Source organism: Ochotona curzoniae, unplaced genomic scaffold (genome assembly GCF_017591425.1).
Source record: "Ochotona curzoniae isolate NIBS_2020 unplaced genomic scaffold, NIBS_Ocur_1.0 contig_2688, whole genome shotgun sequence".
Taxonomy (NCBI): domain Eukaryota; kingdom Metazoa; phylum Chordata; class Mammalia; order Lagomorpha; family Ochotonidae; genus Ochotona; species Ochotona curzoniae.
Genome location: NW_024465553.1, coordinates 6,364,968 through 6,387,720, shown reverse-complemented (window position 1 = coordinate 6,387,720; position 22,753 = coordinate 6,364,968). Strand labels below are relative to the sequence as shown.

At 56.0% G+C, this 22,753-nt stretch overlaps 1 protein-coding gene and 1 non-coding gene across 2 annotated transcripts in view; both read right to left on the bottom strand.

Moving 5' to 3' along the window:
- The window catches only part of ITPK1 (inositol-tetrakisphosphate 1-kinase), a 74,718-nt gene extending 67,508 nt beyond the window's left edge, over positions 1-7,210 (bottom strand). Inside the window, exon 1 of the mRNA XM_040975128.1 lies at positions 6,985-7,210. Coding sequence (XP_040831062.1) covers positions 6,985-7,079 — 95 coding nt within the window. The 5' untranslated portion in view covers positions 7,080-7,210. The remainder of the gene's footprint in view (positions 1-6,984) is intronic.
- Positions 7,211-22,374: 15,164 nt separating this feature from the next.
- Positions 22,375-22,507, bottom strand: LOC121153292. The gene has a single exon (XR_005883377.1). It is a non-coding gene; the product is annotated as a U11 spliceosomal RNA (small nuclear RNA).
- Between the last annotated feature and the right edge of the window lie 246 nt (positions 22,508-22,753).

Here is a 22,753-nt window from a genome sequence, read left to right as displayed (position 1 = left end):
CTGGGGCTTTGGGGAAGGTCAGCTGACGCAGGACCCAGGCACCCTATCCCACAGCCCAGAGTTGCCAACTTCCAGGCCAAAGGGACTCCTGCCTCAGACTGCCAGGGCATGGCTACAGACCTCCAAGTAGGAGGTCAGTCTCTGTAGCACATCATTGCTGGGCAGAGCACAGGGCACACGTCAGAAGCAAGCTGTGTCCAGCTACCCTGGGGAAGGCTCTGAGGCCCTTGCCCCAGCTGTCCCCTCCTCAGAGGCCTTCTCTGAACACAGAGTGCCAAGGTGGCCATGGCCTGCTCTGCTGCAGCTCGCCCCTGGATCCACTCCCATCACCTGCATACCAGTTCCACCGACACCTGCCACAGGGACCCAAGGGCAAGGACACATCCAACCCAGGGATCTGCTGAGTGAAAAAGGAGCGATGCCAAGGACCCACACCACTCCCTCTTCAGCAAACCCTGACCGACCCAGTGCACTAGAGTCACAAGGGGCCTTGGACAAGCAAGCTATAGGGACCAGCATGATGGCTCATCTGGCTAATCCTCTATCTGCCAGCACCAGGATCCCAGCTCCTCCACTTCCCACCCAGCTCCCTGCTTGTGGCCTGGGAAAGCAGTGGAGGATGGCCCAAAGTCTTGAGACCCTGCACCCGCGTGGGAGACCCATGAGAAGCTACTGGCTTTGTATCAGCTCAGCTCCAGACACTGTGGCCTTTTGGGAAGTGAACGAGAGGATGTAAGATTTTTCCTGTCTCTCCTTCTCTTTGTAAGTCAGCCTTTCCAAAAAAAAAAAAAAAGTTTCCAAAAACACCAGGCAGTTCACCAACCCATCACATGAACCTGTTGTAGCTGCCACCTTGGTACCAAAAACAAAAAAAAAAGTAAAACAAAACACGCAAACAAAAACAGCGCCAACAAGTGAGGCAGGGAAGTGAAAGGAAAGAATAGGGCCAGGCCAGCAGTGGGTGGTCACCTGGTCCTGCTTGGGTCTCAGCCACCGTGGAAGGTGGAGCTATGCACCTCCAAAGAGGTTGGGCCCAGAAAAGTCTAGAAGCAGAGCAGTTAAGGGGAGGGGGGAGGTTCACAGCCACCTGCAGAACCCTATAAACATGTGAATGGGGAGCATTCCAGGGCTGTCCCATTCTCAGCCTGGCACCCTAGAGGTCCCAAAGCCAGCTTGGAGAGGAGACCCTACTAGGGAGACAAAAGGGGCAGGCCAGACAAAGGCCCCCCGCAGACAGTCAAGCAGTCCCATGGGGATGGTGTCGGCACCACAGGTGCCCACGCAGATGCAAGTGGGAAGGTCTTGGAGCAGCACAGTACACTCTATTGCCTCACCTTCACCACGGGGCCCCTCTCAGAAGCCCCACACCCTCCTCAGGGCAAGGCCACCTACACCCAGGGTGCCTCTCCAGCCTGGGCGGGCCCCTACCATGCAGGACAGGGCAAGTGTCTGGGGAGGAACTCTGCCAACCCAGGAAGGCAGTGCACAGAGAAGGATTTGCTTAAAAAGGAGCAGGCAAGAACATGAGTGGGAAGAGAAGCCTCATCCACACCCCAGTGCTGGGCTACTGTCCTCCGCTGAGTGTTTTTAGCCAACGTCTCCAAGCTGCTAACCTGGGTAGGAGAATGAACCAGCGTACCACCTAACATGCAGGAGCCCTCCTCTCCGCCTGGTGCCCGACGCAGTGGGGCTCACCTTCTGTTTCCCACCCCGCAAGTCCAGAGGACCCTTGGCAGCCTGTGCTTGCCTACAGACTGCCCTGGCAGCAGGTGGATGACCAGCAGAACCTGGCACTAGCTGTCCAGAAGCAGCTTCAGAACTGGTACGAACAAGTAATATGCCGTGCCCTTTGACCCCACCACTCACTCACCTAGCAACACGCACCCCAGCAAAGGGGCAGAACACGCACTGGCTACACCAGCAGAAGCCAATCCCAAGGGGAAGAAACACACTCCACTCTTTACAGGGCAGGAGGAGGCCAGCACTGAGACAGGAAACACAGGGGGCTGGCGATGAGGCTCAGCAGGTAAAGCTGCCACCTGCGGTGCCAGCATCCTGCATGGGAGCTGGTCATGTCCTGGCTGCTCCATTTCTGATCCAGTTCCTTGCTAATGCACCTGGGAAAGTAGCAGAAATGGTTCAAGTGCTTGGGGCCCTGTCAGCCTCTGGGAGATGGGGAAGAACCTCCTGGTTCCTGGCTTGCGTCTGGCCCAACCCAGGCCACGAAGGCCATTTGGGAGGAATGAACCAGTGGACGGAAAGTCTGCATCTCTGCTTCTCCCTCGCTCTCTTTCTGTAACTGCCTTTCCAATAAATCTTTTAAAAAAAAAGACTTTCCATGAGAAGCAGCCGCATAGAATTCCTCACAGACACTCCTGCTGGCCATGGGTGGAGCACAGCAGTGGGTGCAGGGACAGCCCTGCACCTGCCCATGCCCGGGGCATGCAGGCGCCCACGGAGACGCCTGCTGCCCCACAGCGGCTGGGACTCACGATGACACGGAAACGGCCGACTTTGCACGATGGCCTCTGAAGTCCAGTTCCACATCCACAGGTGTGAAACATCCAAAACGAAACTGAAAACAACCAATGTCAGCCAATCGCAGCACCCATCACGGGGTGAACACAGGATCCTGGCACTTTGAGGAAATGCTACAGCTGCCCTCACCAATCTCCAAACCGAAAGGGAATGGAAACATCCCCTCACCCACATGCAACGTCCCCACAGCTTCCCCGCAAGGAAACAGGTAAGGACGGCACCCCTGCCTCCCACAGTGGATGGTATGACGTGGGCCAAAACTAGGCAGAGCAGGCCCCCACCAACTGCCCCCACTGACACGAGTGTCAGGTCCCAAGGATGCTGATGACTGATGGGGCAAGGCCAATCCCAAACTGCTCCAAAGCCAACGATACATCAGCAAGTGTGCTCACCCCTGGACCACAAGGGCGCATGTCCACTCAGGGATGCTCTCAGCAGCCAGCTGTGCTCCACTGTTCCCCTTGCAGTATAGACGAGCGGCTCACACAGAGCAGCCAGGTGGGACAGCAGGCGTATGCAACTGCTCCTGAGCCCCAGGCCCACATCAGCTTCCCAACAGGTGCTGCAGCGTGAGTGGCAGGGTTAGGCTGTGGATGCCCCACTGTGCACCTGTCACCTGGGAGGACATCATGGAGGCCTGCTCCACCTCCGCAGGCTGAGATGGGGGCACATGCAGGCAACCATACCTACAGAGATGTCCTTCGAGCTGCAAAGGGCACCTCCCACACACATATATACACCTCCTGATAGAATCTCAGGCCGGGAAAACCAAATCGTCCTGGCAGAGGGGGCCTCCAAATTGGCCCTCTCTAGGGCAAGGGTGAGTGCACCTCCACTCGCCCTAGCTGCCTCCAGGGCTGGTAACAGCTGACCCCAAGCTCCCCACCCATGCCCCCGCCTGCTACCCAGGCCCTGGAAAGTACCTGGTAGATGTGATCCCAGAGACCCCTCCTGGAACCAGGGGAAAAAGGCACCAACAGCCTGGTCCGGCAGCCAGAGCTCGCACCCTGCAAGTTGGGCTGGTCCAGCCGGCCCCCAGGGTTCTTAAGGGTGAAACCCTCACTGAGCCCTCCAGCAAGCCCGTTTCCCCATGCACCATCCTTGGCTGCTGGGAGCATTAACCAGCACAGGTTATAGTAAAAACACCGACAGTGCACAGCCCTAGGAAGCCATACGCATCAGTCACTGCCTCCCACAACACCAAGTGCAGCTGCAGGAACAGTGGAGAGGGGAGGGGAGGGAAAGAGAGAAGAAGGGGTGAGGGGAGGAGGAGGGAAGAAAAGGGGGTAGGGGAGGAGAGGAGGTTGAGAGGGGCAGAGAGGATACAGGGGCAGGGCGGAGGGAGGGGAGGAGGGGAGGGGAGGAGCAGAGTTGCGGACAGTGTGAGAGAAGGGAACCCAGGCTAGCCAGCAGTTCAGCAGAGCAGGAGGAAAAGCTCAGAAAACAAGTGACGGCCAGCAGGCCAGCACCGTGGCATAGGAGGCTAAGTCCCCTAAGCTCCAGCATTCCATATGGGCATCAAGCAAGTCCCTGCTATTCCATTCTTCATCTACCTCCCTGCTTACGACCTGGGAAAGCAGCAGAGGATGGCTCAAGTCCTTGGGACCCATGTGGGAGACCTGGAGGAAGGTCCTAGCTCCTGTCTCCTTGGCTTCAGATTGGTTCAGTTCTGGCCATTGCAGCCATTTGGGGAATGAACCAGCCGATAGGAAATATCTCTCAACTGTCTGTAATTCTGCCATTCCAATAAAAATAAATACATCTTAGGAAAAAAATGCTGAAAAATCACCCACTGTTTCCAGCAAACAGCTTCATTTCTCCACCTCTGAAGCGGCTTGCAGGCCTTTGCCAGGTGGCTCACAGGCGAGGGCAGGGCTGGAGGCAGCCCTGCAGAGCGGCGACCACAGCTGGAGGACCACGCAACACCACCTGTCGGCTGGGCCCATCCCGCCAGGGCTGGCCAGAGAAAGGGCAATCCCCAAAGGCAGAGAGGGTGCTGCCCAGGTCATGGCTGCCACCACCCATGGGTGCCATGGATGCACTGCCCCCAGGGATAAGAGGGCCCGCATTGGCCTTGCCAAGAAACTGCCCCTCTCACCACACAGAGAAGCCCAAGGAGAAAGCTTGGAGCCTGCCCACTGGTACCCGCCCCCATCTATAACACTCAGTGTCCTGGCCTGCGTGGAGACGGGATTCCTGCGAGGCCTGACACGCCACTAAACAACGAGCCCGGGCCTTCCAGGTCACCCGTGGCGCCGGAGCACGGCCCCGTGGCGCTCACACGTGTTTGGACTTTGTCTCCAGGGGATTCACAGATAGTTCATCATCCTGCAACACAGGAGCGCGGCACGCCTGGGCTGAAACCACCAGCAACAAGACAGCATCTCTGAGGCCAGACCAGATCCCGGCTGGGGCCCAGGGCCGAGGCTCGGGTCATCCTGCGGCCAGCAGGGAAATGTGGCCGCCAGGGGGCAGTGCCCTGAAAGTCATAAAGAAGAAACAGAACTCTTTTTGGTGTTTTCTTTTCCTTCTTCAGCTGGATTGACAAAACATCTAGAGCTTCCTCCAGGGAAACACGGGGTGAGCTTGTGGGGTCCCGGGGTAGCCCAGATGTTCTCAGCCTCCTCCTAGAAATGAATACTCTGGACAAAGGCAGGCAACAAAGCTCTGGACACAAAATCCCTTTCAGGTAAATGAACACACCCCACTGTCGGCGGCCTCCAGGCCAGATGACGCCAGTGTCTGCCCCAAAACTCTCCACCCTATTAAAGAGAGGGGTGGTCCCGTGAAGGGCAAGCAGGCAGCCAGTCCCACAGGACTTGGCCCTGAGTCCCTGCCCAGGCTGCTCTGCTGCAGCCTCCTGGTTGCTGAGTTCACCCCAACCTAGCGGCAAGCCGGGAGCTCTAACTGAACACACAGATGCCGGCTGCCATCAGCACCCAGGGAACAAGGTGCTTCCTGGGGCTCCCAAAGCCTAATCCAACTGCAGGGAGAGCCCTGGGGCCTCCCATCTGAGCTGGGTTTCCAGAAGCAGCAGAAGGGCGTCCTTCTTCCAATGCCTTCAGCCACCAAGGCGTCCCTGGCCACACACGGGGTCTCTGCAAGGACCGTGTGCAAGTGGACCTGTTTGCAAAGCTCTGCTGTGCATTCCTACTGGCTTCCTCGTGAACTCCCAGGACTGCTCCGCACACACCACAGAAGCCAGCCTGGGAGAAGGTGGCTACCTCCGGCTCCAGCTGCAGAGCGGGAGCTTTCACACAAGCCCTATTCCCTGCGGCTGGGGGCCTTCACAGAACACGGGGGACAGGAGGGCCACCAGGGGTACAGAGGTGCCTGACCATCCACAGAGCCACTTAGTCCTGCCTCACGCCCACCCAGGCCTCAGGGCCTAAGGAAAGCCGGCAGTTCTGTTCTGCTCTCAACACGCCCAGGGACAAAAAAGGCAAGTGGGGCAGATTTGCAAAAATCAGCTTTAACAAAAGGTCCCCACCCAGAGCACCCGGAGTTTGAGGGAGGAAGGTTTTGGGAGCCGGATGCCCCCAGAACCTTCGCGGAGCCCACCATTCAACCGACACAGCTTCTTGGACAGGCAGAATCCCAGCTGTTTGGCCAGGCAAGGCAAACCCGACCCAAGTCCATACGCTCCTGCGATGGACGAAGAACGTGATGGTTCGATCACACACAGCCCAGCACGCTGGAGCACGGGACCAGCCCCGTGCAGAGCTGGGGCTGCCACAGGCAAGTCCCCAGCAGCTGCTGGGCCCCTGCCACTCCCTGCCTGTGGGATTCCACCCCCCTCCCTAGCTCAAGCACCCACCCCTCTGCGGGTGGGTGCCCCTTCTCAGACACGTGGCCCACAGTCGCCACCCTGGCTGATCTGCAAGGCTGCTGTGAGGCGCTAATGAGACAGCAAATCACCACGGACATGCCATGTCCTGCTACTCGCTCCAGCTGGGTTCACGGCGGGGATGGCACTGACAGGTCCCGGAGAGGTGCCCACGCGGGGCCCATAGTCAGCGGTCCACACACGCTGGTGCACACCTGTGCTAAAGGGCAGGGGGCTCCAAGGCGGCCCCCACTCCCGTTCCGGCCCTCGCGGGACAGCCAGGGAACTCCCCCGTTTCCCCAGGGCCCTCCCCACCTCCCCACCTCCCCACCTCCCCACCTCCCCGCTGCGTCCTGGGCAGTTGGGAGAGGGGCCGTCCCCGGCCGGGATCCCTGGTACACCTGAGCGTCCCGGTCCATGCCACATCGCCCGCACTGGCCACGGCGCCCCCACCCCACCCCTGGCGCAGGCGCCCGGATCCCGTTCCCCTACACCCCCGCTCCGCGTACCCCCTTCTTCCCGTTTCGCCCCAGCCTCCCCAGCCGGCGCTGCGGGGCTGCGCCGGACTCGGGCCGGGACTGGGAGGACCCCGGCAGCCGGAGCCGCGCGTCCCTCCTCACCTGCAGAGCTCGGCGAAGGCCTGGAAATTGAGCTTCTTGATTTTCTTCTCGCTCAGCCAGTAGCCCACCCGTTTCCCTTTCAGAAAGGTCTGCATCTTCCCCGGGCGCGGACGGAACCTTGGGCCGGAGGAAATCGCCCCACAGGCCGAGGGCTGGCGGGCGGCGCGCGCCGGAGCGTGCGGGAACCTCCTCCCGGCGGCGGCGGCGGCGGCGGCGGCGGGGACGCGGAACGCGCTCGGGGCGCGCAGTCCTGCCGGGAGGGGCGGGCCGGGGCGGGGCGCGGCGGGCGGCCGGCCCCGGGGGCGGCGCTCAGCGCGGGGCGCCCCAGGCCTCGCCGCGCCCTGGGCCGCGGCCCACCGCGCTGCCCCGCCCGCCCCCGCGGCGTGCCCCCGGACGCGCTCGGGCCCGGGGTACGGGGTGCGGGGGAGCCCGCCGCGCGCCCCGCTAGGCCCCGGCCTCGCGCGCAGCCCGCCCGTCCGCCCCCGCGGCGTGCCCCCGGACGCGCTCGGGCCCGGGGTACGGGGTGCACGGGGGCCCGCCGCGCGCCCCGCTAGGCCCCGGCCTCGCGCGCAGCCCGCCCGCCCGCCTGCGCACACGGCGCACCGGCCGGGACCCCGGTAGCCGGCCGGGCAGCGGAGGCACCGCCAGGGGGCAGCACCGCCGCCACCACCTCGTCTTAAAGGCGCCGCGCCTGGCCGCGAAGTGATTTGGGGGTTTGTGTGTGAGTCGGGGTGTAGGGCACAGCCTTGTCTTCCGGGTGATTACGCGTTCTCCAGGAGGCGGCGTGGGCATTCTTGGCTTGTGCTCTGCAGCTCCCCTAGGACCATTCGTTGGAGTCGCAGTGGAGGACAGGCGAAGACGATGAGGTCACCCGTCAACCCTGGGGACCCCGACAAGGCCTGGCATGAAGAGCCACCTAGGGTGTGGACACTCAGGGACCTTCTCGGGCTTGGGATTTTGCCCACCAGCTCGCCCTGAGCGCCCAGGCCTGAAAACACGAGGCGGCGGGGCTGAGCGCCCGACGCCCCTTTTTCCTAGGCGGGTCGGCAGCTTCTGCCCCCAGATCCCTGCAACCCAGGGAGGCGCTGGGTGAATGTGCCTTCTAGAACTCCCAGTCCCAGTCGGGAAGGAGCCTTGGAAACCGGGGGGCGGGGTGGGGGATAGGATGTGTGGAGTGGGCTTACTGGGAAGGGGGGTGGTTCAGACTGGGCCAGTGGAGCTGAATTGAGACAGAGCCTAGGCAGGGTTGGCACAGGCGGCCTCCCTGGGCATCCTGGGCTCCGCTCCTGAGACCCTGACCTTGGGTCCCTTGGCCCCTAAGAGCAGTGCAGCCAGAATCTTGCTGAGCCCAAGCCCGGAAGTTCCCTTCCCAGCTATCTGTGGCACTTGCCTGCCTACTCCAGGTGCCTAGGCCCTGATGTGGGAATGACTGCATGGGGCGTGGGATTGTGGGTCCCAGGGAGGGCTTTGTGTCCTGACCCCATGGGAACCTGGAAGGCGGGGCAAGGTCTAGAGTCAGCTTGGGCTGGCTCTTCATCCCAGTGAGGACACTGGCTGGACCAAGGTGGGAAATGGACCCAGGAAGGGTCCGATGCTAAATCCTCCCCCTGCATGTCTTGGGATCCCATATGGGCACCAGCTGCTGTCCTGGCTGCTCCACTTCCCATCCAGCTCCCTGCTTGTGACCTGGGAAAGCAGTCAGGGACGGCCCAAAGCCTTGGGACCCTGCCCCTGCGTGGGAGACCCGGAAGAGCTCCTGGCTGCTGGCCTCAGCCTGACCCAGCCTGGGATTTTGCAGTCACTTTAGGGCATGAACCAGTGGATGGAAGATTTCTCACCCTGTTTGTCTCCCTGCCTTTCAAATACAATCTCATTAATTAAGGTAGAGGTGATGTTTGGTCTGAAGTGCCTGGAAAGTGGACAGGAGCCCTGGATTGTAAAGGTGTCTTGTTGGCTCCCACTTCTGACCCACCTGTTTGCTAAGGTGCCGGGAAGGTCGTGAAGGATGCCCCAAACTCTTGGGTCCCTGCCAGGACTCTGGCTCTTGCCTTTGGCCCAGCTCAGGCTGGACCCTGGGGCCGTGAGGTGCAGTGAATCAGATGGATGATTAAAAATGCACACCCTGGATTCTCTTGCTCTTTCAAATAAGCAAAATAAATGAATAAGCAAAAAAAAAAAAAGAAATACTTGGCCCCAGGCTGTGCCCCTCCCTGCAATTAGCCTTCACTTGGGCTGGTTCACTGGGTGGGGTGGGCAGCAACAGGTGGGACAGCGCTGCAGGGCGGGATCCTGTGGAATGACTAAAGGCCAGGAGATAAAAATAGGACTTCCCATTTCCCGAGGGCAAAAAAAAAAAAAGTGGAGCCTGCAAGACTCTGAAGTGGGCTGCCTGCACGGCAAGCAGTGGCTTAGCATGCTGTATGCCACGGCAGCAGGGCTAGAGCCCCACGGCTCTCAGGTTCTCTGCTGCAAAGCTCTGGACCCTTCCCCACCTTCAGCCAGATCTGCTTCCGAAGGCAGACGGCACCTGCAGGCCATGGCCTCCCCCAAGCTTCATGGTTCCTTGACATCCCTGGGACAAAGCTGCGGCTCCCAGACAAGGCCAAGGCCTCCTGGCTCTGGCTGCCGCCCGGTTCCTTGGCCCTTTGCCTGCCCTGCTGGCCTCTCTTCACTCCAACTCCTGGGGTTGCTAAGCGTGCAGCTCTCCCTATCTGCTCGCTGCTCATCTGCTAGCTCCACACAGGGTTCCTCCCCCAGCAGTTGAACCATCAAGCTGTCCACACCTCCAGTGATGGTGAGAACCACAGTTGACCTTTTTTTTTTTTAGGATTTATTTATTTATTTTTGTTGGACAGGCAGATTTACAGAGAGAAGGAGAGGCAAGCTATCTTCCATCTGCTGGTTCACTCCCCAAGTGGCTGCAACAGCCAGAGCTGAGCCAATCTCAAGCCAGGAGTCAGGAGCCTGTCTTGAGTCTCCCACACATGTGCAGGGTCCCAGGACTTTGGGCCGTAAGGAAGGGAGTTGGTTGGGAAGTGTAGCAGCCGGAACATAAACCAGTGCCCATGTGGACTTTAGCCACTAGGCTGCCATGCGGGGCCCCCACACTTTTTACCCTGGTTGCCACCACTAGGGTTATACGCCCTGAGGGTGCTGTGGGCTTTCTGTGACCCCTGACACACAGTGCCATCGGATTCTAGTTGAAGGCAAGATGTCTCTCGCAAAGAGCCCTTTTCAGTTAACACTAAAATGAACAGGTGCAGGGAGAGAGACACATAGAGCTATTCTACTGAAGAACCTAAGCGTTTTCTGCCTTTTGTGATTCTGCCTTAATGGCTTGGCTGGGGGCTGTGTGAACCTCAGGCCTGATAGTCTACGTGACACCCGGCAGGACACCTGGCAGGTCACGTAGGCAGACCACTCCTCAAGAAGGTGGTACCTGGTATTTGATAAGATTCACAGCCCAATAGCTCATCGATTTGTACTTTTTGAAAGTTGCTTGTTTCAAACCCACCAATAGAAGCCTGCTAAATCATGACTGTATAATTAATAGCCCGAAATGTATAAGAATTGGGGGGCTTGGGCTCCCTCTGCCTCTTCTGGCTCACGCTTTTTTGTCCTCCCTGTGGATCCTAGCAGCCTCGGCTGCGGCTGCCCCTCCCCCGCCCACCCATGCTGGGCTGGGGGAGGTGGCTGGGTTACCTAGGCTAACCTGAATAAGCAACCTTTTTGCCTTAGCACCGACTTCAGACTTGATGATTATCTGGGGATTTCAAAAACCGGCACAACACTACTCCCCTGGCTCAGCCGTGAGTGGGCCAGGCTGAAGCCAGGAGCCAGCAGCTCAGACCAAATCTCCCACAAGGGTGGCAGAGACTCAAGCACCTGAGTGCCCTCAGAGAGTGCACACTTACCAGGAGTGGACGCAGGGCTTGGGCCCAGGCAACCTGATATGGAGACAGGTGTCTCACGTGGTACCTGAGCCGCTGTGCCAAACATCGGCCCCATGACCATCTCTTATCTGGGTGACTGTTAGCAAATTAATCACCCTGTCTGAACCTCAGCTTTATCATCTCTGAAGTGGAATCTGGTCCTTAAGGCTATGAGACATTGCAGTGAGTCTGAATTCGTAAAGCAAAGTTTATGAAAGACTGTACATTCGTAAAGTAGGGCTGCAGGGCTGTTATCAGACGTGCCTGGGGTGTGTTCTGCCCTGTTCTGCTGCTGTTACCACACCATCCAAACAATCAGTGAAGGAAACCAATAGGATAACATCTGCTTGCTCATTCAGTCAATAAACATGTATTAAGTATGCACTATGTGCTGGGCACTGTCTGAGGCCCCAGGGACATGGCTGAGAGGGAAAGCAGTGCCAAGTCCCTGTCTTCACGCAGCTTCTGTTCTGGGCGGGGAGTAGTGGAGGGACAAGGTTGAGAGGTAAGATGCTAGCGGGGATAGGCCATGGTGAATTGCAAGGCCAGGGAGGACTCCACAGGAAGATGGTATCTGGGCAAAACTGCATCTAAGGTGGGCAAGTGAGACAGCAGTCTCAGGGGAGGGCTGGCAGGGGACGAGACAGCAGACGCCCTAGGGTGGGCTCCAGCCTGGCGCTGAACAGAGCTGGGGTGGGTAGGAGGCCAGCCTTGTGGGAGCAGTGAGCAGAAGGGTACAGGAGGAGGCAAGGCCATAGAGTGGAGTGTAGCTCACCAGGCTGGCAGGCCGCCACAGGGTGCCCCCTGGCACTGAGTCAGAAGATCACCACTCCACTGGTAGGAGGCCAAGAGTGCAGTATAGAGCCCAGCTAGGAGGAGGCCACAGCGACATGGCCTCAGGTGACTCAGGCCCCGGTGGCGGTGATGATGACAGTGGTGAGGAGTGGCCAAGTTCCAGAAACCGCTGGGACAAAGGACCCCTGCAGGCTTCACCCGAGGCAGCCAGTGGGAGTGCAAGTTGCAAGGAAGTCACAGACAGCTGGCACTCCAGGCCTGGGTGTTACAGCAGTCGATGTGGGGGACGGAGAGGGAAAGTTGGTGGATGAAGTGAGCAGTTGTAGGCCAGGCCTGAGACCCCCTGTGAGCTGACACATTGGCAGGTCCCCCCAGATAAGAAAGGCTGGAGTTCAAGGCCGTGACTCAGGCTGGAGATAGCAAATCAGCACTGCCTCGCTGGGACAGACACGACCTGTCCCGGGAAGCTGAAAGACTGGGTGAGCTCACCAGGGGTGTGAGTGCAGGCCGGGGAAAGGTCAGGGACCCAGGGGGTGACAGAGTTCAGCAGTCAGAAGGAGTGGCCAGCCCAGCCCTGGGGGCTTGGGCAGGGCAGGGATGCAGTTGGGTCTAGCAGGCCCTGCGGGGCATGCCTGTGCTTAGTCCCCACCTCCATCCCGGACTCCAGCTTTCCTGCTAACGCAGACCCTGGGAGGCATCCGGCATGGTGATGGCGTAACGAACCCGCTTCCTGCCACCCAGGAAGGGTGGGGGGCCTGGACTGAGTTCCCAGCTTCCGCGTGGCCCAAGAGGGGCGTTGCAGCATTTGCAGGGAAGGAACCAGTGCAAAGCAGGTCTGTCCGTCCTTCTTTATCTGTCTTTCTACATCTCAAATAAGTAAATACATTTTTACAAATAAATGAAAAATTCATAGAAAAAAAACAGTGACCGCATGTGGCATAGCACGTTAAGCCTCTTCCTGTAATGCTGGCTTCCCAAAGGGGTGCTTGCCTGTTCCACCTCCAATCCGGCTCACTGTTTTGCTTTTTTTTTTTTTTTTAAGATTTATTCATTTTTATTGGAAAGTCAGATTTACAGAGTGAAGGAGAAAAGAGAGAAAATCTTCCATCCGCTGGTTCACTCCCCAAGTGGCCGCAATGACTGGAGCTGCGCCAATCCAAAGCCAGAAGCCAGGAACTTCTTCCGAGTCTCCCATGCTGGTGCAGGGTCTCAAGGCTTTGGGTATCCTGTGCTGCTTTCCCAGGACACAAACAGGAAGCTGGAAGGGAAGTAGAGCAGGCGGGACAGGAGCTGGTGCCTATATAGGATCCTAGCATATACAAGGTGAGGACTTTTAGCCACTAGGCTACCGTGTTGGGCCCAGTCTTCTCCCATTTCATGGAACATGCCTCCATTTTATTATCCATTCACTTGCTGATGATCTGAGTAGTCACAGTGATGAGGCGCCAATGCTGCCTGCTGTCCCTGGGAGATGGGGGATGGCAGTTACCGTGACACCGTCGTGCAGCTGCCACCTGTGTCATCAGCACCTCGTGTTGGAGTGCAGGTTCAGCCCCTGCTGACGCACCTGGAGAACAAGCAGCAGAAGGCCCGTGGCTTGGACACCTGCCACCTCCAAGGGAGACCCAGAAGTGGCTCCAGGCTCCTGGGCTGGCCTGGCCCAGCTCTGACCACTGCAGTCATTTGGGGAGTGACCCAGGAGACAGAAGCGCTCCGTCTCTCTGTGTGTCTCTGTAACTCTGCCTTTCTAATCAAACAATCTTAAAAAGAAAGAAAGAAAGCAACCTGTGTGGCTCCCTGGACACTGCTGCCCCTTTAGCTGAACGTGGTAGCCTTGAGGAGCCAGTGCCAGCTCCAGGTCACATGGCCATGGCAAAGCTGGGCTGTCCCCACCATTCTTTTCAGTGTGGTGAGAAGCAAAGAAAAGGTAAGCATGGGAACCCTCTTATCATGCTCTCCCAAAAAAAAAAAGAAAGGAGACGCTCAGAGAAACGGCATGCAGCTGCATTTTAGAACACAGCTGTGGGCAACCATGTGCCCTCTGTACAGGCTAGAAAATTGAGGTGGAGAGAGAAGTCAGCGCCAGCCCTGCCTGCTGCCTCAGCAGGGCCGAGCCCGTGGCCGGAGATACCCTGGACAAAGCTGACTCTGTGCTCACGCTAGTAAGTCCATGTCCAAAGCCAAGGTCAGGTCAAAGTCAAGAGCCGGTCTGGTCTCCACAACAGCCCCCTCCCATGAGGTCTGCTCCCTTTCCTCGGCCTGGGAAACGTCCCTTCGTGAAGCCATCAACTCCGTCCATGCAAAACATTGAACGACATTCCTCCAGTCCTCTGTGGCACTTAAAAAACATAGCTACTTATTCACTATATTAAGAAATGCCATCTACAGCCATCCCTGGCCAGCCTCGTGGGCCCCAGGGACATCCAACCTCTGGGGTCATGGGGAAAGAGGCCCCTGGTGGCCTCTTGGGTTCTAAATTGCTTTTCCTGGCATAGTCCTGGCCTCTGGCCCCTGCCAGACAATGGCAACATGACCTTGCTTTTACAAGAATTCAAGATTAAAAAGGGAAAGGGGGAGAAAAGCTCCCAGCAGCCATGTCTCAGTGGCCACAGGGTTTCACTGTCACCCCCTTGGGCCTGTGCCAGATTCTGTTTACAGAGGGCCCCAAATAGCATGGTCAAGTTCATGCCAATGCCTACAAGGGGGCCTTCCTGAGCACAAGACGAGAGCCATGCCTCTCCAGCTTTCAGGAGCAGAGCGCCTAGGAGGCAGGGATGCTAGCATGTAGCACCCACTCTGGGTGCCTGTTGACATGCCAGTTCCAAATCATAGGGTTCACTTGGGGTGCTAAACGCTGTATTTCCAACAGGTGCAGTTTGATCCTGTTGGTCACTGAAGAGCCAGGTTCTGGGAACTGTTCCAATGCCCAAAAAAATCAGGGGGTCAGGCCTGACATGATAATCTGCTGCCTTGCATGTGCCAGGATCCCATATGGGCGCCAGTTCATATCCCAGCTGCTCCGCTTCCCTTCCAGCTCCCTATTCGTGGCCTGGGAAAGCAGTAGAGAATGATATGGGATCCTGCACCCATGTGGGAGACCTGCAAGAAGCTCTTGGCTGCACATTGGCTCAGCTCTGGCTGTTGTGACCACTTGGGGAATGAAGAAGTTTCTTTCTGTATCTCTTTCCAATAAAAATAAATACATCTTAGGAAAAAAAAAATGAAAGGGTCCCTTGATTACACATGGAATCACGCAGGGTTCTCCCTGGACAAATGGAAGCAGAATTGTGAAGGGGAAGGGCTTGGGGGGTAAGTTGGACCCATGATGAACGCCTTGCAAGGTACCCAAGAGATAAGGTGTGATGAGACAACAGCCATGATTTAAGAACCCTCTGTTCCAGGCCTGGCACAATGGACTCCTAATAAAACTGTTAAATATATCTTAACAACAGGATACTATACTTTCTGTCATTGTCTATACCTATAATGCCAGGATCCACTTAAATACAAGGATGAAGAGGTTATGACTTGCTGAAGCACTATATTATTGTAATAATATGGGGGGCAGCTGGAGGGGAGAAGGAGGGGAGAGAGCGGAAAGGGAAATTCATGAGTCTACGGAACTGTATCATGAAGATCGTCTTCCGCAAGTACGGGGGAACAGGACTCATGACCCTTAGGAAAATGAGTCAACCGTCATCTGTTATAATCGGGCACTCCATATTCATTAAAAGGTGATTAGTCAGGTGTACGCCTTTATTGCCGTCATTGCATGCGACCCAGTGCACACGCACGCACTTTCGCTGACTTTGTCATCTTCCCAAGGGGGGCAGGTCTGTCACCAGTGTCGCCCAACTCCTCACTCCTCCCCAGACGTGGTTCTTCATGACACATATCAAGGTGCGTCTAAAAGTTCATAAAAAACAAGAGAAGCTTACTTGGGGGAGCAAATCCTCTTGGGGATCCCCGCACCATTTTTGCTCAGCACCCTTTTCTCCCTGGGCTCCTCCCACTCCGCAGTGCTGTTGGAACGTGCACCGGCCCAAGGCGCCAGCCACACACACCCATTCCACCCACTTCGCAGCTGAAGAGACTGAGGCTCAGGGGCTCAGGAAGCCTCCAAGGCCAGCCAGCAGTGTGAGATGGCATTGAACTTGGAGCAGACATTTAACCTAACGGCCACATCCTACACCAAATGGGCGGCTGGTGTTGTGGCACATTGGGTTGAGCTGCTCTTTGCCATGCCAACACCCTGGAGGAGTGCCAGTTTGAGCCTTGGCTGCTCCATTTTCTTTTCTCTTTCTCTCTCTCTTTTTTAAAAGATTTATTTATTTTTATTGAAAGGCAGATATACAGAGAGGAGGAGAAAAAGAGAGGAAGATCCTCTGTCCAATGGTTCACTCCCCAAGTGACCGCAACAGCTGGAGCTGAGCCAATCCGAAGCCAGGATCCAGGAGCTCTTCCAGGTCCCCCACGCAGGTGTCGGGTTCCAAGGCCTTGGGCCGTCCTCGACTGCTTTCCCAGGCCACAAGCAGGGAGCTGAATGGGAAGCAGGGCCGATGGGATTAGAAATGGTGACCAAGGGCCCGGCGCGGTGGCGCAAGTGGTTAAAGGTCCTCGCCTCGCACGCCCGGGATCCCATATGGGCGCCGGTTCTAATCCCGGCAGCCCCGCTTCCCTTCCAGCTCCCTGCCTGTGGCCTGGGAAAGCAGTCGAGGACAGCCCAAAGCTTTGGGAACCTGCACCCGCGTGGGAGACCCGGAAGAGGCTCCTGGCTTCGGATCGGCATAGTATCGGCCCATTGCGCTCACTTGGGGAGTGAATCATCGGACGGAAGATCTTCCTCTCTGTCTCTCCTCTCTGTATATCTGCCTTTCCAATGAAAAAATAATAAAAATAAATCTTTAAAAAAAAAAAAAAAGAAGTGGTGACCAAAAGGGATCCTGGGTGTGCAAGGCGAGGACTTTAACCACTACGCTATGGTGCCGGGCCCAAGGCTGCTCCATTTTTCTATACAGCTCCTTGCTAAAGCACCCGGGAAGGCAGCAGAGAACGGCCCAAGTGCTTGAACCCTGCCACTTGTGTGAGAAGCCTAGGTGGAGTTTTTGGTTGCTGGCTTTGACCTGGCACAGTCCTGGCTGTTGTGGCCACTTGGGGAGTGAACCAACAGATGGTGTATCTCTTTCTGTGGTTTTTTTTTTTCCTTTATATAATTAAATAAAAATAGATAAAAGAAAAAGCTACCTACATTTGTGTTTCTATCTAGATTCATATGATTAGCTTCCTGCCACCTGTCAGGGAGATCAGGACTAAATTCTGCCCTCCTGGCCATTGTGGGCTTCGGGGCAGGGGACCAGTGCATGGCAGTGTGCTTTTCCATCTATTAAATACAACATGTTTTAAAACATAAATAAAAGAACATGCCTTTGTAGGTGGCTTTTTGTAATGTCTGCAATTTTTTTAGATTTATTTTATTTTTATTAGAAAGTCAGATATTGGGCCTGGCGTGTGGTCCCGAGGAGTGCCCTTGGGGTTTCCACACATCCAGAACTGGCCCTCCCTGGGGGCAACCCCTTGGCAGCCACACCCTGGCTTCCAGAAGGTTCTTTCTCCAGTTCCTCAGGATGCCTTGCAGAATCTAAGTGGAGGAGTATGCGCCTGCCGGATGTCCAGTGTGGATGGACCCTGACCGCGGGTCAGCACCACAACCACACAGCATAGGACCCAGCTGGGAACCCCCCTCTGCCCACCCCTCCCGGCCTCCTGCCGTGTGTGTGGGGGGAGGCAAACCCCACCTCTGCAGAGCCGCACTTCCTCCCTGGTGAAGTGGAATCTGCTGGGAGGGCTGTGGCCTGGGTCCGGCTCCCTCTGCACCTGCTGTGTGATCTGTGGCTGCTGACGTCTGTTTCTGTAATGAATGAACTGCCATCTCAGATGGTGACTGCAGCACCTCATTAGAATACAATGTGAAAGGTGAGCTGGCGTCATGCTATTTGAAATTCTCCATGTTAAAGGGAATCAATGCAGGTCATTTGGTGAAATCTCGCATCCCTTGGAGGTGATTCCGAATGCTTGTAAAAACAAGAGCCACGATGCTTTTCATCTGTTTATTTCAGTTTCATGCGCAAACAGAATTCCCACAGTCTGATTCACTCTCCAGATGCCACAGCGGGGAGGCAGAAGCCAGCATGCAGTCCCTCCCAGGGCCTGCATTAACCCGGAAGCTGTGTCAGGACCCAGACCCTGCACAGAGCCGGTGGGTGCCTTGAACACTAGGCCCAAAGCCCAGCCCCTGGACACAGGTTAGCAAGCAGTTCCTAGGGTCCAAGTTAGAGCAGTGGTGGAGACCATCCCTTCATCCACTCCCTCACCTGAGCGCCCAAGCTGTCGGCCCGCGATCCCAGGCACTGCCAACGCAGCTGCCAGAGCCCCCCACTCACAGGTTAACTCCCAACCCGGCCCCCCGGAAAGATCCGCCAGCACCCTTAAACTACCTGTGCTAAGCTGAGGCTCTGGCTTGGGTGGCAGCGCCACCTAGTGAAGGTTTTGGAGATGTCCACAGATTTTTTTTTCTCCTGGCCATTTCAGGGATTGGGGGACTCACCTGGGCATGGACCCCAGGCATCCTGCCGTGGCATTTAGATCATCAGGGTGGGCAGATGAAAGCGGCCCCTCTAGAGAGTTCAGGCAGGCAGCCATGTCAGCAAAAAGTCTGTTTATAGTTACCCGAGCCTGGAAACCAACTTGGTTCTGTAATGAAGCACAACATATTTTGTATATAAACCTCCAAAGCTGTGTTCAGTGAGGGGAAGGTTACAATTTGCAGTGTTTTGGGATACAACAGTAGCTGTTTTAGGAAATCTGTGAGAGGAATTTGAGTCAGTGTCTCCCAGATGTCCTCCACGTCTCTGTCACCGGATCCTTTGCGAGGACTGCAGGGGCAGGCACACGGCTGTCTTGACAGTCTGTAATACGCAGCAGTCCCGCCCGTGTCAGCTCCCTTTGCCTGCTCATGGGAGTTAGTCCTTCTCGTGTGAGTGCGTTCCTTCTCTCAAATGTATGTTATTCGTCTGAAAGCCAGAGTGAAAGCGAGAGTGATGGAGACAGAACTCTTCTACCTGCTGGTTTATTTCCCATCTGGCCAGAGTGCCTGGTGCTGGGCCTGGAACCTGGAGCATCACCCAAGTCTCTGAGTTCTTGGGCCATCTTCCGTGGCCTTCCAGGCACGTTGGCAGGGAGCTGCTGGGTCACAGAAGAGGAGCACCTGTGACCCCCAACAGCACTCCAATATGGGACGTCTCTGTCACAGGCAGCAGCTTAAGCCACTGCACCACAACATGGGCCTCTTCATGTCTTTCTGAAGTACGCAGTTAGGGAGGTAGTTTAAAACAATTTAAAAATGTGTATTCTTTATTTGAACTACAGGAAGACGGAGATCTGCCATCCAATGGTTCATTCCCCACATAGCCACAATGACCAGGGTTGCACCGGGCCAAAGCAGGAGCCCGGAACTCTATTAGGGTCTCCCATGTGGGTGCAGGGGACCAAGCACGTGGGCTGTCTTCTGTTGCTTCCCCAGGTGCATTAGCAGGGAGCTGGATCAGAAGTGGAACAATAGACGAGAACCATATGAGAATTGGGACACCCCACGATTAACCATGAATTCGTGAGTGATGCCGTGACAGGTGTGTGTCCTGTGGAAAGTTCCCGTTGAGGTATTTTAGGCCCAGAAGGTAAGTAGAAAGTTGTCAGTATTTAAACCCTGAGACAGAAGTAGGCTTGGGGCAGCATGGCAGCAGCCGCGGCTTGCGGTGCTGGGACAGGCTGCAGGGAAACAGCAGTGTTGGGCTGTTGGCTCTCTTGGGATTGTAGGTGACCATTCGTGTGTGCGTGTGTGTGTGTGCACGCACACACACGCCTGCTTTTCCCAGGGAGAAAGTCCAGGATCTTATCAGAGCCTCCCAGTACCTGACAACTCACAGGGCTGAGACAGGAGTCAGCCGAGGCCAGGGCGTGGGGAGGAGGTGGCTGGAGAGCTCGGACAGGCCTGGAAGGCTGGCGGTATGCTCAGAGGCCAGCGTGCCCCATCAAGGGATGTGGACTTGGCTCTCCAGGGCAATGGGTACTTATCGCTAGGTGTGTCTCTGCTTTACTCACAGCCCGTGTCCCATAGTCCTCAGAGCTCTGGGCTGTCACCTGAGTTCCTGGGTCCACGAAGACCTGCCTTCCCACCGACACCTGGAGGCTCCCCCCAGGCCTGCAGGGGCTCGAGGCGTGATTCTCAGCTTGCCCAGCAGATGTCCGCTGTGCTGTCTCAGGAGCTTCGTGCTGCTACATGCTGCTCCAACGTCTGTGACTCATTTCAAAGGTGAGTTGGACGATGCAAGCAGACGTCAACGGAACAGTTCATAGGGAGCAAATGTGATGAAAAGATGCGCAGCAAAGTCTCGCAATGCACGCCTGCAGGCTTCACAGAACATGCGAGTTCCAGGAACTTTCTTTGTCAATCCCACATAGGGAACCCTTCACACAGGGGTTATCTGCCTTTTGCAGAGGCCACACTCATCTCTGTGGCATTCCCATTTCAATATATGTGCTGCCAAGCAAGCACTGGCAAACACCTTTTTTTAAAAAAAAATTTATTTATTTTAAAAATAGATTTTATTTTTATTGAAAAGTAAGACATGCAGAGAGGAAGATCTTCTGTCCAATGATTTACTCCCCAAGTAGCTGTGATGTCTGGAGCTGAGCCAATCCGAAGCCAGGAGCCAGGAGCCTCTTCTAAGCCTCGCACGTGGATTCAGGATCCCAAGGCTTTGGGCCATCCTCCACTGCTTTCCCAGGCCACAGGCAGGGGGTTGGAAGGGAAGCGGGGCCGCAGAAATGCAAACCGGTACCCATAATGGATCCCAGCATGTGCAAGGGGAGGACTTCAGCGCTATGCTACTGTGCTGGGCCTTGGGAATCACTACATAACAATCTATGGGCATTTCCCCAGAGTGGAGCAGGCAGACAGGAGGAGGCTTGTATCCCAACCCTGGAGACCCCCAGATCCTCACCAAGGACTATCAGTATGGGCACCAAGGACTATATCCCAACTGCATGTATTATGAAAACTGTATATTTCAAACATATTTTGCAGGCCCAGTGTGATGGCTCAGTGGCTAATCCTCACATTGCTACCACCAGGATTCCATGGCCTACTGGCTAAATCCTCACCTTGCATATGCTGGGATTCCATATGGGTGCTGGTTTGTGTCCCAGGTGCTCTACTTCCCATCTAACTCTGCCTATGGCCTGGAAAAGCAGTCGAGGACAGCTCAAGGCCTTGGGACCCTGCACCTGCTGGGAGACCCAGAAGTTGTTCCTGGCTCCTGGTGTTGGACTGGCTCAGGTCTGGCCATTGCGGCCACGTGGGGAGTGAACCAGTGGATGGAAGATATTTCTCTATGGCTTTTCTTCTCTGTAAATGTTCCTTTTAAAAAAACAAATCTAAAAAAAAAAATAACAGAAACAGGTCGCTAAAAGGCATCTGATTCCTAACCAGTGTCTATGGAAGTGTCCAAGGAAGGAGCCAGTGGGGGAGTGGGGGCACATGCATGACAAGGACGGGAAGCAGCAGTCACACACACACACACACACACACACACACACACACACACATATACCAATTAATTCAGAAAGCACAGAGCTGAGCTGATTAATTACTGTCTGTTTTAGAAGTTCACACTTGAAAGAAACAAGGGGAAGATTTAATAGTGGAATTCTTGGGTAATAACTTAGACAGTCAAAGGCTTGTAGTGATGCAATCCACTGTGCACACCCTCCCCGGGTCAGGCAGCTGGCTGTCCCGGGGGTTCCTGTCTAGAGGGAGACAAGCTGTGGCTGAGACAACGGGGCTGCCGTCATTTGCCGGTTGGCTGGTCGTGGTGCATTTCCGGCGTGTATGTCAGGAGGACAATCATGACCCAGAGGTGAAGCAAAGCCTAAGGAAAGGAGAGAGAAATGTGCGGCTTAGCCAGCAGGGCCGGTACACCACGGGCAAGGCCAGCCTGTGCACCCTCTGAGGGCCGCACGGGTCTCTGCACGGTCGCTGGGTGACCCACCAAGGAACGAAACGGAACGCTCGAGGAAGGCAAGTGTTCTCTGTCTAGAGTGCTGCGGGAGAGGCGGGCCCGGACCTGCCTGCACTCACACACACGTGTGGGGGCATGAAGGACCTACGAGGGGCTATAATGAAGAGTAGAGAGCTTGGTTAAAAGTGCTAGGTTTACAAGAAACCGGTAGGAAAGGCATTTACAACAGCTCTGAGGGCTGGCGCTGTGGTGTAGTAGCTTAGACTCTGCCTGCAGAGCCAGCATCCCATATGAGCCCTGGTTCACGTCCTGGCTGCTCCACCTGTGATCCAGGCCCCTGCTAATACGCCTGGGAAAGCAGCAGAGCATGGCCCCAGTGTGTTGGGTCCCAGAAGTCCCTGACTTCTGCCTTTGGGCTGCTCCAGTTCCAGTTGTTGAGACCATCTGGGGAGTGAACCAGCAGGAAGATCTTTCTCTGTTTCTCCTTCTCTTTCTGTAAATCTGCCTTTTAAATAAAAATAATTAAAAAAAAAAAAGAAAGAGAGAATAGTTCTGATTGGTGTTTTTTTGCTTGTTTGTTTTTTTTTTATGGCACGAGGATCAATGATGACCAGCTGCCCAGAAATGAAAAAATGATGCTTCCGAAATTTCGTGGTGTTGATTCCGCACCAAGAGCAGACAGAGCCACTTACGTGTGCGCGTATGACAGAGGCCCTTTTTGCGACTGGTGTTTCCAAAACCTTTAGCCAAGATTTGGGGAAGGGGAGCTGGGAAGTGGGGTGTCGGAGGATGACTGGGCCCCACAGGTGCCCCACGGTGCTCTCATGGCAACACTCCACGTCTCCCACCGACAGAAGGAGTCCCCCACACCTGGCCCCTCGGCGGGGGGGAAATACTCTGAATCTTGACAGTCACTCCCTCTTTTTTATATATATTGATTTGTATCTGAAAGGCAGACTTACAGAG